This window comes from Agelaius tricolor, unplaced genomic scaffold, assembly GCF_023055355.1.
Source record: "Agelaius tricolor isolate 1412-34295 unplaced genomic scaffold, bAgeTri1.0.p SCAF_38, whole genome shotgun sequence".
Taxonomy (NCBI): domain Eukaryota; kingdom Metazoa; phylum Chordata; class Aves; order Passeriformes; family Icteridae; genus Agelaius; species Agelaius tricolor.
This window is the reverse complement of record NW_027269298.1, coordinates 6,027,436-6,048,322: the sequence shown is the minus strand read 5'-3', so window position 1 is coordinate 6,048,322 and position 20,887 is coordinate 6,027,436. Positions and strand designations below refer to the sequence as shown.

At 40.1% G+C, this 20,887-nt stretch overlaps 3 protein-coding genes across 9 annotated transcripts; 1 reads left to right on the top strand and 2 right to left on the bottom strand.

The window, feature by feature from the left end:
- Nucleotides 1-359: 359 nt before the first annotated feature.
- SLC2A8 (solute carrier family 2 member 8) lies at nt 360-2,537 on the bottom strand. The gene is made up of 4 exons (XM_071453940.1): nt 2,500-2,537; nt 2,134-2,256; nt 929-1,615; nt 360-691 (listed from the first exon to the last, which is right to left on the bottom strand). The coding sequence occupies exons 1-4, from the start codon at nt 2,535-2,537 to the stop codon at nt 475-477; spliced, it is 1,065 nt and encodes a 354-aa protein (XP_071310041.1). The 3' UTR covers nt 360-474.
- On the top strand, nt 1,336-13,295 carry FBXW2 (F-box and WD repeat domain containing 2). Of its 4 annotated transcripts, XR_011683622.1 has the most exons (8): nt 1,336-1,471; nt 2,930-3,439; nt 4,662-4,856; nt 5,666-5,799; nt 6,407-6,493; nt 7,121-7,290; nt 8,756-10,879; nt 12,237-13,295. XR_011683622.1 is itself a non-coding variant. In XM_071453847.1 (7 exons), exons 2-7 carry the CDS (start codon nt 2,950-2,952, stop codon nt 9,042-9,044), a joined length of 1,365 nt encoding a protein of 454 aa, XP_071309948.1. In that variant the 5' UTR covers nt 1,336-1,471; nt 2,930-2,949; the 3' UTR covers nt 9,045-13,295. The 4 variants fall into 4 exon arrangements, 3 of the variants coding, with proteins under 3 accessions (XP_071309948.1, XP_071309950.1, XP_071309951.1); XM_071453847.1 differs by having other exon boundaries at nt 8,756-13,295; XM_071453849.1 differs by lacking the exon at nt 12,237-13,295 and having other exon boundaries at nt 7,121-7,220; nt 8,756-8,997.
- Nucleotides 11,842-20,771, bottom strand: LOC139603233 (uncharacterized). 4 transcript variants are annotated; one of them, XM_071453855.1, is made up of 2 exons: nt 19,789-20,771; nt 11,842-13,526 (listed from the first exon to the last, which is right to left on the bottom strand). In XM_071453855.1, the coding sequence occupies exon 2, from the start codon at nt 13,464-13,466 to the stop codon at nt 12,159-12,161; it is 1,308 nt and encodes a 435-aa protein (XP_071309956.1). In that variant the 5' UTR covers nt 13,467-13,526; nt 19,789-20,771; the 3' UTR covers nt 11,842-12,158. The 4 variants fall into 4 exon arrangements, with proteins under 4 accessions (XP_071309956.1, XP_071309952.1, XP_071309953.1 ...); XM_071453851.1 differs by lacking the exon at nt 19,789-20,771 and adding an exon at nt 17,753-19,261; XM_071453852.1 differs by lacking the exon at nt 19,789-20,771 and adding an exon at nt 18,332-19,261.
- Nucleotides 20,772-20,887: the final 116 nt, after the last annotated feature.

Sequence of the window (20,887 nt, the reverse complement as noted above, 5' to 3'; positions counted from 1 at the left end):
ACTAACACTACAAAATAGTTTTTCTCCCTTTCTGGCTAAGTGTGTATTCTTACTGTCTCCAAGACCTTGCAATTCCTTTTGAAAAATCATCTTTCCCAAAGTAGCAAAGACATTCTCTTAAGAGCTACAACCCTTTTTGTGATTTAAATGTATTCCTAGCCACCTTGACAACAATAACAAAAAAGCCTTAACTCCAGGAAAGCCAAGACTTCATCTTCATTTGGGATTAAGACTTAATTCTGTGGTCAGAATTAACAGAAATAACAGCCACACAAACATCAAGTACTGCAGTCTGAAACTAATGTTAGCTAGGCTATGTTGTGCACTTCTTCACTGTAACATGCAGCCTAAGGAAAAGGTAGAGTTAAGCAAGGAAATTTTATTTATTTATAAAATTAGATTTTATTTTACATCTTAGAAAAAAAAAAAGATACTGGCCCCAATGCAATTAATGTTCTCATATGGCCATTGCAGTCAATACACCAGGTTAAAAGAACACAGGAACTGAAGAAATAAGTGTAATTCGCTTACTATAAAATGCTTACTAAAAAATCCCGAAATTCTTTGGGTTCCTAAGAAGGCCATAACCCAGTTCGTTAACACACAAGCAGCACTCGATATGCCTCTCGCTTTGAGTAGGATGATTTCAGATATCAGCAACCATGGAGCTGGACCCAGGCAAAGGCAAAACCTGCAATTAAAAAGTGAAGAGAATAAATGCAAGTTAAGTAGGAAAAAGCAAATTATGTCCAAATTAATCATGTAAGGGGGATGCAGTTTTCACGTTAGATTTGTGCATGGTTTGGTGCACCGTACCTCTGCCCGAAGGAGAGAGAATACGTGACTGTAAGTCAGTATGATAAACACTTGTGCATTTTTCATCATAATAATTACAGGAATATTCTTAACAAACAGAACTTGCCAAAACCTCGGGTACGAGTCGGAAGCGGAGGAACCCAGCAGGCAGCCAGATTCCTCAACAGCCATGTCTCGCCTGTGGGGAAGCGTCGACGCGTCCGTCCCCGGTCGCCTCTCGCCGGGCCGCCGGTCGCCCCTCGCCGGGCCGCCGCTACGAGCGCGCCGGAGCGCAGGAGCGGGCCGGGTGGAAGCGGCTGGGCGCGGCGGCGGGGAACGATGACGTTGGGATGCGCCGGAAGCCGCCTGTTCGTGAGAGCGACGGGTCAGGGAGCGCCTTCTCTCCGGTGCCGGCGGTTCGCCCAGCGCGGGCTTGGCCCAGCCCTCCCCTCCCTTCAGCGCCGGGCGGTCGTGAGGACCTGGTCTCCTCTTGAGGGTGACCCTTCTGCCGTGGGTGCCTGCAGATTGTGGCGCGGGCTGCGGAAGTGCTGAGAGCCGGTCCTGCCGTGGGAGCGATGGCCGCAGGGAAGCACCCGGCCGTGCTGGACTCCGGGAGTCCGCGCAAGCCGTGGCGGCTGCCCGCCGACGGACACCCCGCACCGGGCTGCTACCTGAGGTGAGCGACGCTGAGCCTGCAGTCCTCGCCGTGCTTTTTGCATGTGGAGGTATATTGGGAGCGGGCGGGGGGAGCGGATAGGGCTGGCTGCGTAACACCTGGAAAAAAGGCTCGAGCACTGGTTTCAGCGGCCTCACAGCAGCCCTTCATTTCAGTAATATCTTCACGTATTGAATACAACAAGCGCCTTGGGCTCACGGAGTTTTTATTCGTAGCGGCCTATTAGAATTTTTTACTTTGTTTAAAGAGAACACATGCCTGTTTCAACAGCAACTGTATTCACTGCCATATGTGTTGAGGAAAGCTGGTAAGTGCTGTCTGCAGTAAAAGTTACTGTAATGAACTTGTGATTTAATAGGAGCAGCTGCTTCTGTGCATTTGACATCCAGAACCTTCTTGTGTGTTTTACCAACAATTGCATGCCATGTGCAGCCTTTTATAGTGATGACTGTAATTTTCTGTACTCCTATGCCCTGTTAAGAGGTGTGCTCTAAGATCTTATTCTATGATGGTAAAATGTTTGTATAGAAATAAACATGCTATTGAGTCCCACTCAGATACCTCAGTTCTTTTAGTTTGGGAGTGCTGTGAAATTCAGACAGTTATCTAATGAATTAGACCTTCCAGAGGAAAGAAACGTATATTATTTTTTAACTGTTTACCTGATGTTTATCTTCTTAATCAATGGTCCCAGGTCGCTGAAGGAACTTGAGATGTCACAGGATAGTATAAGTGCGTTCAGGGGGTGGTATTCAATTTCACAGTTAAGTCTCAGTGGAAATAAACTGAGGAAATAGGAAAAAAAATACAACAACAGGATTTTTAAACTGTGTTTAGGTCAAAGTGGTGCAGACACGTCAATACTGTTGCTAGACCAGTACAAGCTCAGGCCTTTTATGTGAGCCGAATAGAAAAATTAGAAAGACTAACTTATCGTCCAACACAATTTGTCAGACATCTCTGTATACTTTTTTGAAAACTAACTAGCTATCTATTATTAAGATAGTTCAGGAGGAAGGTATGAGTACATTATGTTAGTAACTAGCTTATCACTCTGCTTATGCATTTTGGTTTTTTCCTTGTATCAGAATAATCCATGAGTAAACTCTAAGACAGTGTTTATTTGCTGTAATAGGTGTAAAACTTAAACTAACCCCTACCTTATTGGACTCAGAATTTGAAAGTGTTAATCTAAAACAAGAAATATGTTAACATTCATAATGAATGCTAACATTCACTAGCTACATGCAATTTACTAGTAAGTCTGCTGTGGGACAAATGATAGTTCAGGGTGCATGCAAATGCTTAGTCCTAACCTAAAGAATATTTTAAAATGCATTTGGTCTCTTCAGTCTGTGTGTTAACATGCCATTTGGAATACTTTTGTACCAGTAATAAAGATGTGATTCATGCCTTATTTTCTGAACGGAACTAATACAGTATTTTGATGTATCACAGGTAAATTTTTCCATAACCTTATGGAGAAAAAGGACTTTGAAGCATGGCTTGATAACATTTCTATTGCATTTCTTTCTCTGACGGACTTGCAGAAAAATGAAACTCTGGATCACCTGATTAGCTTGAGTGGAGCAGTCCAGCTCAGGCACCTCTCCAATAATCTAGAGATTCTACTCAAGAGGGACTTCCTCAAACTTCTTCCATTGGAACTTAGTTTTTATCTGTTAAAATGGCTTGATCCGCAGACCTTACTCACATGTTGCCTCGTCTCTAAGCAGTGGAACAAGGTTATAAGTGCCTGTACAGAGGTGTGGCAGACTGCGTGTAAGAATTTGGGTTGGCAGATAGATGACTCTGTTCAGGATCCTCTACATTGGAAGAAGGTTTACCTAAAAGCTATTTTAAGGATGAAGCAGCTGAAGGACCACGAAGCCTTTGAGACATCCTCTTTAATTGGACACAGTGCCAGAGTATATGCACTTTACTATAAAGATGGACTTCTGTGTACAGGTAGGAAGGACAGACAACTTGGGAGTCTTAAAATTGTTTTCTCTTCCCCCTCATAAGATTATTGACAATTTGCTTTTCTTTTACCAGACAAATTATTCTCATAGTGTGAATACAGATGATAATTCAAAATTACTTATTTTTTTCAATTTTTGAAACACCTGGTGTACTAATAAACTCATTAGTCACTTTACTAAGAACACAAGGAGACCGATGTCTTTTTTTGATAAAGAAATAGTAACAGTAGGTATCATTGTCCCTGCCAATGGCATGATGGAACTAAATGACTTTTAAGGGCCCTTCCAATCCAGATTGCTCTGTGATTTTGATGATGCTGTTACTATGAGTAAGCCCATTTGGGAAGTACAGATATGTTAGCTATCCTCTTAGAGATAGCTTTCAATTAAAAGGACTTTGGGCTGTGAGAGAACTTCAGTCTCCCAGAACATGGAAGAAAAAGTCATATCTTCTTTGAAACAAGGCTGTAAGCACTTTCAGTTCCTAACGTAAGTGCTTTATGAAGTGCTGTAAAACTAGATTTAACCTTGCTACTAGTCTGACTTGCACATAATTTCAGCTTCCTCCCTGAAGAGTAGAGACTGCAATATTTCAGTTTGAACTTAAGTTACAGACAGAACATATATGAAGCCTTAGTATGAAAGAATAATAACAGTTACAATGAATCGCTGTCAGAGCATATTCTAAGGATTTGCCAGTAATTTGGAATGATAATGTTATACACTAAGTTGGGAATACTCCCTTCAGTCGGTCATTTGTTGGTACAGTAGGATGCTTACTAGAAGCCAACGACTAGATTCTAGCCAGTCTTTCACTTACCTACTCAGTAGTGAATGTTATACACAGAAAACAGCATTGTCAAAACTTTCTGACAACTTTTGTACTGAAACCTCCAGGAGAAGAAGCAGATATAAGGAGTCCAGAGATTTATTTTGCTCTCCAAAGCTAGCAGCTGAAAAAAGAGGAGCTTCAGGTAGAGAAAAGAAAGTGGCAAGATATGAGGCCTGGTATTCATCTATATTTCAAAGTTTGCTGGAACCCTTTCCTTCCTGAAAGAAACTAAAGCTTGCAGTATAGTCAGTGGCTCTGTAAAACCTGAGTGATGTGTCACATGAAATTTCCATTCATCTGTTTCCGTAGACACTATCAGTCAGACGTAGTGCCAGAATCTACCAATCTTGCATTTATCCTGTTTTTTATATTCTAGGATCAGATGACTTGTCTGCAAAACTGTGGGATGTAAGCACAGGTCAGTGCATATATGGTATCCAGACACACACTTGTGCTGCAGTGAAGTTTGATGAACAAAAGCTTGTAACAGGATCTTTCGATAACACAGTAGCCTGTTGGGAATGGAGCTCTGGGGCAAAGACACAGCATTTCAGAGGACATACTGGTGCAGGTATGTTGAAATTTTAAAATTGTAATTTCACCAGTGAAGTAATGTACATCATCATCATCAAACAAAATATAATTAAATTTAGCTTTTTTCACACTAGCTTTATCGGTTTGTTCAGCCTCTGTTCTCTGTCATCTGAGTCCCCTGAGTTCCCCTCGACAAGTGACTAGAACACATAGTGTGACTAGAACACATATACACTTGTCCTTGAATATGCCAAAGCTTAGCCATGTAGCATTTTGCAATTGCATGGAAGTAACAATAAATGCCACGGTTATTCAGTAGCTTCAAGTCTCAAGGAGGTGCAAATCTTAGGTAGCAGGGCATACATGGCCATGGCCATTTTTTCTATTCCCACATTGGACATGAGCTTAAAGCAAAGAGCAAAATAGGAGCTGGGAATATGTATTTGCATTGCCCTCATAATTCAATTCTTTGTCGTGTACTTAGAAGTACCCTCAGTTCAGTTGTAGTTTTTTTCCCTTGTATTTATAAAATATAGTAATCCTGTGGAATTATCTTACTAAAGCTCTGGAAATATGAACTAGCTTAAATTACACTTTGCCACAATCCAGCCATAAAGGAACCACTGATATACATGCTCTTAATTTGGGCAGAAAACCCCAGTAATTTCACAATGTAAACTTAGGCATCCAGAGCAACAATTCATTTATACAGTTCAAGAACAATTAAGGATGTAGTAGCATATGAATTTAGAAGCTGCTAAATTCATACAGATGCTACTAGTGTCTCACAGAAAAATGCATGCATAGAGACTGGTATTCCTTATTTAGTTCTCTCTTTGCTTGAAGTTTTTAGTGTGGATTACAATGATGAACTTGATATTCTGGTCAGTGGCTCTGCAGACTTCACTGTGAAAGTGTGGGCCTTATCAACAGGAACGTGCCTGAATACCCTTACTGGACACACAGAATGGGTCACTAAGGTGGGAATATTGATTCATAATTAATCTCACACACTTATTTGCACTAAATTTGTAACATGTTCTAAATTTTTATTTCCTAGTCCTAATCCTGCAAGTAGGTTTAGAATCTGAAGAACATCTGGAAATACTACAAAATAACATTTCAACTGAAAAAATATTTAAGCTGTAATTAAACCTTTCAGACCATTGAAGATATTTCAATTCCAAAGTAGCTGGGCTAATACTAGGAAGCAGTGTTTTGATTCAAAGACCGAATAAAAACTGGTTCTGAAAAAAGATGGCTTTAAAAGTTATGTAAAAATCTAATGATCTTGATAACAAAAATCTGATCATGAAACAATATTTTTCCTCTGGTTATTTCAGAACTTGAAAGATGAGGAGTGTGGCTGTACAGATAAAGTATGTATGTTTGCTTATTAGTACAGTAAATTGTCAGTAGTAGGAACAAAAGAGTGTAAACTGTAGGTTTCCTTCAGTTGCTAAAAAGTATTTGTACTGCCTTTATTCATGGGTACACTATGCAGGTGGTCAGTGAAATGAAAAATGCAAATGAAAATTTAATTATTTAACAGCATCAACATAAATCATTGCCGTCCTTCAATTACAGGTCGTTTTGCAGAAATGCAAAGTCAAATCTCTTATGCATAGTCCTGGGGATTATATTCTCCTAAGTGCAGATAAGTATGAAATCAAGGTATGTACCATATATCATACATATATTATTTTGGTACATTGGGAAGCAAAAAGCTTGAGTAATTTGCTGAAGTTTACAAACAATAGAAGGATTTAGTTTTTCCCCACATTTCCTGCTTTAGAGGCTGCATGCAGAACATGAAACTCTTTGGAAGCTAATTTTTCAATGCTTGCCTTAGTATTTAGTTTTAAATGATAGCTCTACAACAATCGTAATGCAAAGAATTGGTGCTTCCAGGTCATGACAGTGAGGCAGGTAAATGCAAATACTGTTACTGTTAGGGACTTTGGGGTTGGAGAGTGCTGCAAGTTTGTGGTTATAGAAGTGCTTCATAACTGAAACAGTTACGTTTCTGTCCCAATCGGATGGTTGATTTTTTTTTTTTTTTCCATTCTTTAAAGTACCTATTTTCACTGGGAATTTCTTAGGCTAGAAACAACATGTGCTGCACTGTAAGACAAGTCACTTGAAGAATTGATGTTTCTACCTGAAAAAGATAAATATTTCTGGAAAAAACTCATGCACACATTTACCTGATGCTTAAAAAGAGACTGTGGGGCTTGCTCTATTTATGTATCAGTTTATAATGTGAATTTTTTATGGTCTTTAACTGTGTTCTAATTGTAGATTTGGCCTATTGGAAGGGAAATAAACTGCAAATGCTTAAGAACATTGTCTGTTTCTGAAGACCGCAGCATCTCCCTACAGCCTAGGCTGCACTTTGATGGTAAATACATAGTGTGCAGTTCAGCACTAGGATTATACCAGTGGGACTTTGCCAGCTATGATATTCTCAGGTAAACCATTCAGTTTAGGATTCAGTCTTCATTAAATAAATAAGAAGTAGTTTACCAGTTTTAATAACTTACCTTAAATGTGGACCAAAAGAATCTTGAATAAAATCCTGTAAACATCTTGCTTTACACATACCGAGCAGTTTCAATTCTAATTTTGTCATCTAATAATATGAATCGTTTCATTGCTGTTCTGGTTTCTGGCCACATGCTCATCTCTTCCATATTTTCATTCCGTAAGCTGAAGTGTTTCAGTATAGACTTAAACCAGACTGCAGTGCTGTAGTTCTGAATGTGGAAGTGTAGTGATGCAGAGCTAATGTTACCATGGAGACTGCTATACAGAGAACCAAGCAGAAATTTCTGGGGGTCCTTTGATGGGACAAGAAATTAAAAAGACTCTTTTTGCTTATAGCACCACTGATCTGTCACTCCTTCTAATGTTGTGGAATGACAGTGAAATCTATCAGACTGCAGTGAGGGACTGAACATGATGGCATTCCATTTCCACATAAAGAATCAAGTTGTATGAGTTGGGAATGGTGGCATCAAAGATGCCAACTTACTAAAGAAAAAAATGCATTTTAGAACTGCTAGAAGACTCCTTAATTTAAATACCCTGAATAATTGTGGATATTTGAAAGATCTCCAGAAGTGCTTCTTATGAGTAAGAATAACTGAGTAATTTCACTTCTTAGTTTACTCTCCCATCTTTCAGAACAGAAAGATGGTCTCTTATTGCTGAGAGCAGATTTTCATCCCCACACATTTTTGTGCCTCAGTTCTTTGCTTTATGTAATGCTATGATCAAACATGCAGGCAGTTGTGGAAGACTCAACTCTTCAGTTTCTATTCCAAGTTTTATTTATTAAGGGAAGCCATCATCAAGGTGTTGGGGAACTAAAAACTACTTTTATTTCTCCCCATGGTTAATTTAACATAAAACATCAGTAAAACAGCATTCTAAGGACTAGTCTTGGATGATTTATCTAACCTGCTTATCACAAGAAGGCATGTCTATCTTTTACTTCTGCCTTTTAGAGGGGTGAATTCAAAATTATTCAAAAGAATAATAACAGCTTTTACCTCTTAGTGTAAAGATATTGAGGCATGAAATCCATATGGAAATTTACTGTAAAACACAAGTACATTTGCTCTTTCATTTGCATGTAGAAATGGCTCTTTTTTTCCTTGTGCTCTGCAGAATAATCCCTTTCAAACCTTAGCCTTCACTTATGCTCATATGGGTCTGTCCTGAATATATAAAGTCAGAAGTGAAACCACAGGCCTGACTGTAGCTAAAGTGTTCAGTTGCTTAATTTGAAAGATTTGCATCCAGTTCTTTTTAAATTACTTCAGAATGATGAATTTAGACACATTTTCTGTAGACATACAGGATTCGCTTTAGTAATTCAAGCTCATGACAACATTGTAAGGGAGATTCTTACACTGTTTTCTTGTCTTCTAGGGTTATCAAACCTCCAGACTTCTCAAATGTATCCTTGCTGGGCTTTGGAGAGATATTTGCTCTACTGTTTGACAACAGATACCTGTACATAATGGACTTGAGGACAGAAAAACTGATAAGCCGCTGGCCTTTACCAGAATATAGAAAGTCAAAGAGAGGTTCAAGCTTCTTGGCCGGTGAAATGTCTTGGTTAAATGGACTAAATGGCCAAAATGATACAGGCTTGGTTTTTGCCACCAGTATGCCAGACCATAGTATCCATTTGGTCTTATGGAAAGAACATGGCTGAAAAGCTCACACATACAGAATCTTCAGGAATTTATGGCCTATCAGCAGTGTGTCCATAAAATGAGACTTTGCATGAACCAAAGTTGCACATCCAATGGTATCATCATGCAATGCACAATCATTTACTTTTATTTGGGCATTTGGGAATGGGTTGTTTTGGAAATAATGCAATGCAGCATGCTAACAGTATTCACCACAAAATTTTGTCTATATTCATGTTTAAATATACCTGTTTGGGCTCTGAAGTATAGCTTGTAATGTTTAAACCATTCAAATCTGCTACCAAGTCTGAAATCAAGTTGTGCTTGACCTGACTTCTGACCTTTTTTTTTTTTTATTGAAACAGAAGGTGAAGCTACTGTCTTAGAACCATAGGCTTTTGTACATCTAATAGCAAATACTGGTTGCAGTGCATGGCTGCTTAACAAAAATGAGAAAACAGCAAACCCTCTCTCTCTCCAGAATCTTTCTCTTCAAAATGTTTTTCCATATGATAGCTTTAAATACTTAGCCTTTGAAACAGAAGAATCAAACGAGTCCTTTAACAAATATTTGTCCACATATTTTTGTGCTATTTGACACGTACTTTAAAGCTGCATCTACATCCCATGCTTTAGAAATGCTTTAGGTTGATCTACCTCCCTCCCTCCCTCTTGCCTTAATGTCATTTTTTTACACAACTTGAAAACATGGGTTTTCATGAACCTCATGCTCATGCCCTTCAGAGGACAAAACTGTCTAGCATTACTAGTGTGATTTTTTTCTTCCCACTATATAATCCAAGGAGACCTGACTTCGTACTTAATACTGAATGAAGGCCACGACTTCCAAATGTATGTGATATGAGTTACACCAATGAAGGGGAGTTTTCATATGCAAGAATCAGTATTTGAGGATGCGGTAGGAGTAGCTTCAAGTCACAGTGGAGCAGTCTCTTAAATACAAGGCCAGACTCTTAAGCACTCAGTTTTTCCACCTTTAGTCACATCAATTTACTTTGAGAAATGTTGTCTGTACTCAAGGATTTTATCAACTGGAAGCCAAATTCACAACTCTCAATTCAAACTGCACTGTGTGGGGCATAAATGAAGAGCTCACAAAAGTGAGCTTTTGTTGTCTCACTCCTAAGTGAAGAAAACTGTGAAAAAGAATGTTTTCAATAACTTAAATTCAGTAACTTGTCTTGAAACCCAGTTCTCCTCATTCCTAATGTGGGAGTAACATAACAGTATCATTATGATGTGTGCTTCTAAAGGAACCACCTATACAGCACTGCATTAAGTTTGAAAGATTAAATAGAGGTGTGCCAGAAATGTCCTTGTTTCCAAATCAGCAAATCAGGAAATCTTGGTTAATTACTTCTTTTAGTGACCTTGATTATATAGAGTCCACAGAGAGGTGGAGCACAAGATGGCTGAGAAACAGACCCAAGCTGAGCCCTCCAGATGGGAAGGTGTGGTGGGCACGGGATGCAGAGGCACTGCTACTGTCTCCAGCTAACTAGTAAGCTATAAAGAAAACAGTGTCAGACTCCTTTTGGCATCTTGCAGCAAGACAATGGTCAATGGTCCTTCTGAGGAGAGGAATTCTCCACAGTGAGTTTAGTTTAAGACTGAAACAGGTTGCCCAGCCTTCCCAAACAAAGCCCTGAGCACACCATGCTGTAAGCAGGGAGTTGGACTTTCAGATGCCCCTTCTAAATGATGAGTCTGAAATTCTTAATGGACCTGTTGCCATACAGGTTGTGTGACTGACAGAAGCAGACATCTCAGATCCCAATACAGCTGCAAGTTTGTTGATACAGACTGTGAGATGCTGCAGTCACTGTGAATCGAAGTAGAAGTTCCCTTTGGACATTGCTAATGATACTATTCCCCTAATGACAGAGCTCTTTAAGGGCACAGGTATGTGCCACTACCAAGTAGATAAAGGAATGAAAGCATGACACTAAAGTAAAAATTTTAAAAAGCATACTTGCTCTCACACACACTTCTGTCTGTCAGACACCAGTGTCAGGCTACCGCTGCCTTCAGATGTGCCTTCAGTAGGAAGGTTCTAGTATATTGAGACAACATATGCAATGCATGTAGTTCTGGGGTCTTATCAAACAGAAACTGAAACTGTGAAACAAAAATGAGCAAATGGTTTTTCTGTTTGCTTTGGTTTCCATCTGGCCCTTCAGCAAGTCACTACTTAGCACTATTTCCAGATAGAGTTAAGAAAAAATGCCACTTCTGTACCCTTACACCTACCAAGGAAGCAATGTAATTCAACTTACCCATCACATAAAGGACTAAAATCCAACTTGTGTTTAATTTCACAAAATCTTTTCCTACGAGACTTCAAGGTGCCAGAAAAAAACCCCAACAAAATATGACATTTCAAAAAAGTTGTTTGGCCATCTATTTTTTTCCTCCTTGAAATAGGTTCTTTTTGGTTCGCAAAAGTATCTTTTTCATTAAGATGAATCTCTCTCCCTTGCCTCTATCAAAGCTTTCCGACACAACTCAGCATTTACCACTTCAGTAATTCAGGAACAGGTGCAATGACTCTTCTCCAACTTACATGTCTCCAAAGCCCAGTTGAACAAGACATTTTTTATCAGCAAAACTCCAATGGCTGTGTTTAGTGTTACAATCCATCACGTCTTTAACATACACTATTTCCAAGAATATAAGGGGTAATTTTTTTACAACTGAAAGGAAGATGGTACTCAATTACTTGTCTACCTTTTATTCAAACTGATGCATACAAATTTAGTACCCAGTGACATACAAACTGCAAGAATTAAGCAATGCTACCTTTAATACTAATGATTGTATTTGTACTTTTTGTACATAGGTTGAAAACTATTTTGCATTATTTGAATCAGTTGACAAATACTGATTTTTATTATTAACTGAAAACAAATTGTACATTTCCCAGAAGAGATGCTGCAATCTGCATTGACCCTTGTTATCATTAAGTGATTCATGGCTTTGCTATATATTCCCTAAATAATTGCAGAAAAATGTAGACTCCATGTGAAAATCAATGTAATGTGATTTTTAAATTATATCCTCTGTCTTCCCACAATACAGGTAGCCCTCCACTTTCACTCCTTATAACTGAGGTCTCAATTTTGAGTTTGCAGCATGGTTTGAGATAGAACCTTGTTAACATTCATGATTAATGATGAGTTATATCTCCACAGTGTTGTATCCCTGATGAGAGATTCTCTGGGAAGGTTTCCTTGAAGGCCCTTCCGACAGTGATAAATGAGGGCAACATCCACAGGAACATACACACTCTTCCCAAAAGCACGTAGGACAGAATGGACTGAAGTCTGAATCACCTTTCGTGGATCAACTATCATTTTCCTGGGATTCTCTACCTTATTCCTGACAGGTTCTTTGTATACATGCTGTAATATGTTAACACCTGGCACAGTATTCCAAGATGAAATGTTGAATGTGTGAGAAGATACGGTTTCTGGGAAGATATGGTTCTCAAAGAGGAAAACACTAGCCCCTGGGTTTTGCTTCTGAAGACTGTTCATCATTGTTTTCCAGTCTGGGTGTTTAAGGGGAAGAATTATTTCATCAGCATCATTAAGGACCACAAACTTGCTCCTTTCCATGTTACGGTATATACAGTCATTTAGAGCTGTGATTTGTCCGTAGTAGCCAATGTGTGTCCCATCTTGCAAGAAGCGCCATGAATAAGAAACCCTGAGGTGTGAGTTTATTGGCCAGGGAATTACCTCAACAGTTCCTTCTTCTATATAAAACTTCAAGACTTTCTCCATCAGATGGCTGCAGTTGTTCTTATAGATCACCACTTTCTGTACTCCAAGAATCTTATACATTTCCATACTCTGTATAAACTGCAAGACATTGTTGTAGTTTCCAAACATGGCAGAAATGCACACAGTGAAGTCAACAGAAAAGGTCTCAGGCTTGCGATTTTTAATTTCAAAGCTTGGCAGCTGGTCAATATTTCCATATGGAGACTGATGAATTGATACATGTGTTGGATCACAATTTTTAGGTTCCGAACAAACTATATCTGTTGCACCATAAGGGAATCCAAATCTATCTGAGTGAACATCAATTTTTGCTTTTGATACATATATCTTTCCATTGACCTGACAGCAGAACCAGCAGTACAGTTGTTTTACATCTTCATGGTGAACAATCCCAATCACACGAGTGACTTTGCTTTCTCTGTCATCAAAGTATGGGGATATAATAAAAGTTTTGTTACCTTCTAATGGTGTTATTGTGCTAATGGCAATCTTCCCTCTACATCTTCTACCTTCTTGAATTACTTTTGGCTGATGAGAAAGTCTCTGTAACTTCAGATAAGAAACTGCAAGCATTGAAGTTACAGTCATAATGCACACAGCAGCAGCAAGGTAAGATTTTTTCCCAGCACACAACATTTTGAATGGATCTAAATGTCCATGCAAATTTCTTTGTCCTTGTAATTTATGCTGCCTTATCTGCAGAAAAGAAAAGGCAGTATGAGATAATACTGACTCACAATCATTGCTCAAGAATTTCACAAACAAGATGAGGGTAAGTCTCTATTATGGTGCACTGACTTACTCAGAGACCCAGCTACTGTGCTTTTATGTAAATCTAGTCACAGAACATGCATTTAATGATATGTATGATATGTGACACTCTGAATGCCTCTATTTGTCAGATGTGTGGAGCAGTTTCTCTACATGGAGGGTTCTGTAGAAGAATATAACAGAGGTCTACATACAGCAATACAAGGAGTATTTCTTTTTCAAGAATCCAAATTTTAGAATATCCAATTTAATAACTAGGCAGTAATTCTTAAAGCAAAGCAAAACTTTTTTTTCCACTGATGCAGTGTGTATGTAAATTATGTTTTAAAAAACCAAACTCAACCAGACTTCTCACAGACAAGCTAGAGGCAGATAAATTAAATGTATATAGAATTAATCAAGTTCATAATAAATATGCTAATTGGGGATTACACATGATGGTCCAGATTTATTTAATCACTAATTTATGAATTCCCTAACTTGCCGATCACCACAGAGGAAACCATACACACAGAGGAAAGTCAGTTCATACAATCCAGCAAAGGCAGGTGAAATCAATGCAGGTATAAAACTCAGTTTGCCACTACCCTACGTAACCCTGTAAGAGGCAGGAGTTGCAGGAAAGGTCATCTCATATTAATGCTTACTAGACATCTGGGCCTCTTCACAATGGATCAATGCTGTCTTAGCTCCTGGCATGATTTGGGGGTTAGGGCTTAAAACTCTTGCTGTTGCAGGTACAGGTAGGCAGTCCTGAGTGACTGGATAACCAAAGTCTTTAGCAGCATTTGTGCTAGCAAGTGTTAATGACTGAATGGGAGTTTATGGCACTCTCAAGCACTAATTTCTGCAAGTGGAGCCTAGATGAAAGTGTTCTCTGCAAATTCACCTTTAGATATTCAGATATGATGCATAAATAGAAAAGTGACAGCAAGTCTCCTCAAAGGCCTGCTTGTACCACAGAGATTCTTGGGAAAAAAAGTGTCCCAGATTAATAAAATTCATGTCAGATCAGAAAACTGCATTGGTAGAAGAGAGTTTCACCAACTGCCAGCAGGAAGTGTGGAGTAAAATGCCGTGATGGAATGAACCGATGCTATTGCAGAAGACGACGAAAATGTTTCTAGCAGGCGAAAAATAATTGCCTGTGCCCTCAAAATAATGTACCTGTATTTTCACAATTGCTATTTCATGAAAAAGTGAACTAGGGAGAACCACAGTCACAACACACCCCTGAAAATGTCCCATATGCGAAGGCTGATGTGATTTACAGCAGACTTTGCTAGCTACCAAGAAATTGCTTTTCAGAAGAGAATAGTCATAGGGGCACCAAAAATTTCACTGCATCACTAGGCACAAAGCAGAAAAGAAGCAGCAGAAAGCACTGACTCATCTATCTCTGAACTGGAGATAGTATCCCCATAAGTTCTTAAAATGAGAGCAGAACAGCAAATACATAGTAAGAATCTGCTATTGCCATACGATTTCCAGCTGGAGATTTGTGACTGAAAATAACTCAAGCTTTTTAAGTCTTTTTATGATATGTTCTAAAGTACAGGTTTCCCCCAAGTATTCTTATTCCAAGAATGTTATATTTAGCATTCTTACAAAGAGAAGGTCACATTTAACATTCTTCCCCTTGGTTTTATCTATTTATGACTTAAAATATTGATCTCTCTTACAGAATAAATCTTTTTTAATTAAAGAAATAAATTTTTTAATTAAAGAAATATCAAAACATGTCAACAGCAAATAACAAAATAAATTTATTACCTGTTCTTTCTTCTACTTTTTCTAGCAATAAATAACTAACAAGAAAAAAAAAATATTTTCAATTGCATTTTGAACAGCAAACACAGGAAAGGAAAAAGTACCTTTTAAAGTACATAGCAGAGTGAGGCTCTGTTCAGTCCTCCATTCATTTTTTGCTAAAATAATTGTTTATTTTAAACAGATAAATACTTTTAAGGTAAATTGCAATAATTGTTCAATACAGAACAATACTGTGAGGAGAAAAACTGGTACAATACCTAAGATACTTCCTGGCACATTTCATTTCACATAGCTGTTGCTCTTTTAATGTCACTAACAGCAGCCACACCTACCAGAAAAACAAGTTTTCCTTCTCTTGAGCAAAGTACACAGTTGTGTTGCAAGAACTTAATTTAAATTACAAGTGAGTATGGAGTTGCTGAAGAAAATCAAACATTTTTCATGGATTTTTTAAGGCTACTTAAATTTTCTTCTGAAAATGATTCTTGCATGTTGATATAAACCCAGTTCACACACATACTTAAAAAGAACTAGAAAAATACACTATATATATATATATATCTGCATTTCTTGAACAAACATTTTTTTTCATGACATGCTATAAGGCCTAGTTAGAACATGTGGATACAAATTCTGGTTAGGAACTGTGAGAGAGTGCTAAAACAACAGTGAGTTCTAGAAGCTAAGAAAAAGAGCAAAATCAAGAGGTCAAAGACACATCAGAACACGGAATCTTAAAGAAAAGAAATATGTACAATTTGATGAGTGAAATTTATGGTTTCCACAACACAACTCATTAATTTTGCTCTCCTGAAATAAACAGCACAAATATGTAGTCATAAATACATTGTCAGTATAATTAAGAACACTACATTTATAGTTCCTCACTATAAAAAGCGTAAAATGGCAAATTTTAAAGGTATGCTTTCAGCATATTTAAATGCTCTTCTTATATAGTAACCATTCCTTTCGATTTTGTATTTTTTAATTCCAATTAATATGCAAGTAAGCATGCCACAAATGATGCAGATTTGCTTTAATACTAAATTTAGCTAATGGTATCAATGGCTACTTTGCAGTATTCCACTTAACTGTAAACAGACTTTCTTCCTCCTCACCACCCTGACAGACTTCAGTAATATCACTTTCTCTTCTTCATGCTCATTACCTTTTCATTCAACAAAAGAGTTGAATGAAAGGTAAAACCATGTCATAAGAAACAGAGCTCCTTCACCAAGTGTTTCTCTGCAGCTGGCCCAGTTTCCATTACTCTCTAGTACAAGAGACCAGAAATCTGTACCTTATCCATTTGTATGTGGCAAGTTAACAAGCCCTCATCGTTGTTGGAAATTTTCTTTCTTAATGTGTGCTAGGATTTCAGTTTTTGGAGATGCAACATATTGCACTGATACATCTGAGCTTGTCATCAGCCTACAATTGACATATCTGCCCAGTCAGTCAGGCAAGTGCAGTTACACAATGTTTTCTTCTGCAGCAAGGTCATAATAAAGAGCTCTTGTCACGGTTAGAATCATGGAATGGCTTGGGTTGGACAAGACTTTAGAATATCTAGTCCCAGTCCCCTTGCTGTAGGTGAGACAACTTTCACTAGATTGAGCTGGTCAAATTAATCATGTTTCTCCTTATTTCATTGGTCACAGTCCTGCTAAAATTTACTCTAAAACCTTGTACGGGATCAAGAGTACACTTACAAACTTTCATATACTTAAATAATCTTTTTTTCCCTGTCCTAGACCAAGGAATCAATCATGCTTTAGCCACACTGTACCACTATGCTCACAAACACATTTATTAATCTCCCATTACAGGTTCTTCCAATAGCTTATCTTTTTACAATTTTGAAATTACATTTTTTTGTATTGCCTTCAAATTGGATGTTGCTTTTACCTTTTCTGTCCAACTTCTATTTTCAGACCTTCTTTTCCAACATCTTTCTAAAACCCTCCACAACTAGCACTGTCCTTACTAAAAGCTGGTACCAATTGCTAATTTAGTCCAAGAGTCATTCCTGAGTAATAATTAATCTCCCTCACATCCTCTATGCATTGTGGCCTTCCTTTGTAATTTGTTTTGTTCACATGCGGGCAGCTGACAACTATTTATGCTGCTCATTTCAGTATCTTGACAATGAATACATTGTATAAACTTTGTGTCCTTTGAAAATCAAACAAATTGGGCAAAACAAAAACTGCATGACATTTAAAAGACTGTTATTTCATATTTTTTCTTTCACACTGTACTTTTTTAGCTGGGACTGAGTTAATTTTCTTCCTAGTAGCTAGCAGGGTGCTGTGTTTTGTGACCAAAGAAAGTGCTTCAAACACACTGATGTTTAGCTATCACTGAACAGTACTCACGCAGAGTCAAGACAATCTCTGTTTCTCCTGTGGCTTCTGTGCCAGGAGGTGGATGGCACAAAAAGTTTGCTTGGAACACAGCTGGGACTTCTGAACCAAACCAATCAAAGTCCTATTTCACACCATATGATGCTATGCTCAACCATCTAAGCTGGGGGAAGAAAGAAAAAGGGGGAAATGCGCAACATGACAGCATATGGCCTCCCAAGTCACTGCTAAACCTGACGAAGTCCTGTTTCCTTGGAAATGGCTAGAAACATGCCTGCTAAGGGGACATAATGGATAGACTACACATTCTGTTTTTCAAGTTGCTTTGCTTTAACTTTTAAACTGTCTTTATCTCAGGGAAAACCCATAGGATTTGCCACGTTTGCCCTTCTGATTCTATCCCCATCCCAGTGCAAGAGGAAGGGTGAGGCTTGAGCTGCCTGCCCGGATTAACTCACAACACACACTGGAACTATGCTTTGGAGGAGTTTTGCGTTCTTCAAATCTAAAGTTAACCTCCACCCTTAGTAGGAATTTAGACAGAGACTCAGAAAACCTGGTTTGGACAATTAATAGGTACCTTTAACTTACCCTTAAGCGGTTAACCCCACAACTGAAAAATAATGCTACAGCTGATCACCATCCTCCTATTTCTTGAGTGGAAATAAAATCCCGAATCTGTCGCGCCTCTCCCGCGAGCGCTGCCAGTCACAGGACCCCGAGTAGGTGCCGCTGCCTGACCTCCACTTCGGTGCCGGCGGGTTTACCACAGCCGCGCACAGCCGGCGGCGCGCCCGGCTTCCCGTTCCGCGGGAGCCGCCCTTTCCCGCGCGGGGGTGCGCAGAGCCCCGCCGCCGCCGCTGGAGTCCCGTGCGAGCACCGCCGCGAAAGCCGTGCGGAGCCGGGTCGGCGCTACTGGAACCCTCGCGTCTCATACCTGGCTCCCTCTGCGGTACCGGCAGCAGCAACCGCAACACGCCTCTATGGCCCGGGGCTGGCGGGAGCGCTCCGTCCCCTCACCTTCCTCCCGGGAAGGCGGCGGCGGCGGCGGCTATGGCCGTGGAGACCCCGCGACCCCCCGCCCCGGCCGTCCTTTAGGTAGAGCCTCCGCCCGGCGTGGTCCAGGTGGGGCCGTTCGCGCTTGGGGCGGCTGCTCGTCGCTTCGAACCGTGGTGGTGCCTCTGCGCGGCTTGCTGTGCACGGCCCCGGCACCGACGGTCGGCGAGCGGCCCCACCGGAGCGCGGCTCCAGAGGTCTCGTTCGGCGAACGACGAGGAACTGGCCTCGGACGGAGGGACCCCCGGGGCGGGCCGCGGCCTTGCCCGCCACGCCTCTGGCCTCTCCCGCCACTTTCCCAGGTTCCCCGAGGCATCGGTGACGGAGGTCCCATGTGAGACCGCGAATGGGGCAGCCCGGCGGTCCCGGGACGCTAATGCGCGTCAGCTGCGGCGCATTTTGGGAAGCAGAACCCGCCCATCCCGCCGCAGATCCGGACGCCAGCGGCTCCGGAGCGCTGATTACCCAGGTCCACATGCTGTGCGCCGGGGGCAACGCTCCCACACACCACGTCCTGGAAATGAACGGCATAGACGGCACAAGTGCAAAAGAAGGACATCAGCAGTGGTGCACTGTTCTCGAGGAGGTCTCCGGATTCGACCCCGATGCCTAACTGTCAAATTAACTTGTGTAAAATGGAGAAACACAAACTAGCCATTATATTTTCAAAATGCAAGTCAATTTCAAAAAAGTACAGGGAAATTGATAATTACACAATGATAAAAATCCAGTAGTCCTGGAGTCCTGTCTACTTTTAGAGACAGACACGATAGCTGAATCATTTCTACAATAAAATACAAGGTTGGCATTCATAGGAATTCTGTGGTGGGATTTTCTTTTCTAGTGCCAAAGGCCATAAGTTATGGACCTTTGTTCCAGTCATAGAGATGTCCCACATAGAGTGTCTTTATTTCTGGGGAGAACACAGAGAAAAATGCTTATTACAATGAAATGCTTTAAATGTAATTATTACATTTAAAATTGTAGCATACCCAATACAGTTCTCTTTCAGAGCCAAAGCTGTCTATCTCCAAAGGGATGTATCCTTGGTAAGAGGTATGTCACACCAGTTTCCTGCAAAGACATGTAAACAGTGCTATTAGGCGTTTCCCAACCAAGTGCAAATAGCTGTAGAAAATAGTAGACTGAGGCCTCAACCTCCCTGTGTGGACCAAATATTTTTTTCCAATTTGAAAGTGTCTTTCCTAGATACATTGATCCAGTTCACAAATCAAATGCATTACCCTCAATGCAAAAAATTTCTTCCCTATATCTAGTCTGAATCAACCTTCTTTTAAACTATAATCCGTTCTCCTATCACTATAGGCCTCACTTAAAAAATCTGTCCCCATCTTTCCTGTAAGTCCCCTTCAAGTACTGAGGGGTGGCAATAACATCTCCTTGGTGCATCTTCTTCTCTGGGCTAAACAATTCCATCTGTCTCAGCCTTTCCTCATAGCTGAGGTGCTCCAGCTCTCTGATTGTTCTTGTAGCTCTTCTCTGGACCCACTGCAACAGGTTCACATCTTTCCTATACCACGAACTTGAGAGCTGGATGAATCACTCCACGTGGGGTCTCACAAGAGCTGAGTGGAGGGGCAGAATCACCTCTGTCCCCTGCTGCCCACACTGCTTTTGATGCAGCCCAGGATGCAGCATGGCTGGCTTCTGAGCCGCCAGCACACATGGCCAGGACGTGTCCAGCCTCTCATACACCAGCACCCCCGAGTCCTTCTCAGCAAAGTTTCTCTTGATCTTTTCGTTAGAATTATGTCAGCCCGAGCCTCTCATCAAGCTTGTCCAGGCCCCAGTCATCAGGTGTGGCCACTGCATCACTCTGGTGTCATCTGCAAACCTGCTGAGTTAAATGTGAAGTGCAAAGAAATTTAAATTTGTCTCTACTTCTTTGGACTTTCAAAATCTCACTTGAAAAAGCTGCAAATTTGGAGGCTTTTTCAATTTTATCCTAGAAATGTTGATTCTGTTGTATTTATACTACTAAATGGCTGGACTCTGTGCTCCATAAAGTCTGTTCAATTATATTACCATTCATTCACAAATAAAACATGCATGCTGCCTTTGAGCTAAAAC

Coding starts and splice junctions, on each gene's coding strand:
- FBXW2 (XM_071453847.1), top strand. CDS start 2,950: ATGGAGAAAAAGGACTTTGAAGCATGGCTTGATAACATTTCTATTGCA. Junction 3,440..4,661: donor AGATGGACTTCTGTGTACAG/GTAGGAAGGACA, acceptor TTTATATTCTAG/GATCAGATGACTTGTCTGCA. Junction 7,291..8,755: donor GCCAGCTATGATATTCTCAG/GTAAACCATTCA, acceptor CTTGTCTTCTAG/GGTTATCAAACCTCCAGACT.
- LOC139603233 (XM_071453855.1), bottom strand. CDS start 13,466: ATGTTGTGTGCTGGGAAAAAATCTTACCTTGCTGCTGCTGTGTGCATT.
- SLC2A8 (XM_071453940.1), bottom strand. CDS start 2,537: ATGCATAAGCAGAGTGATAAGCTAGTTACTAACATAAT. Junction 2,257..2,499: donor AAGCTAGTTACTAACATAAT/GTACTCATACCT, acceptor CTATTTCCTCAG/TTTATTTCCACTGAGACTTA. Junction 692..928: donor GCTTCCGACTCGTACCCGAG/GTTTTGGCAAGT, acceptor TTTTAATTGCAG/GTTTTGCCTTTGCCTGGGTC.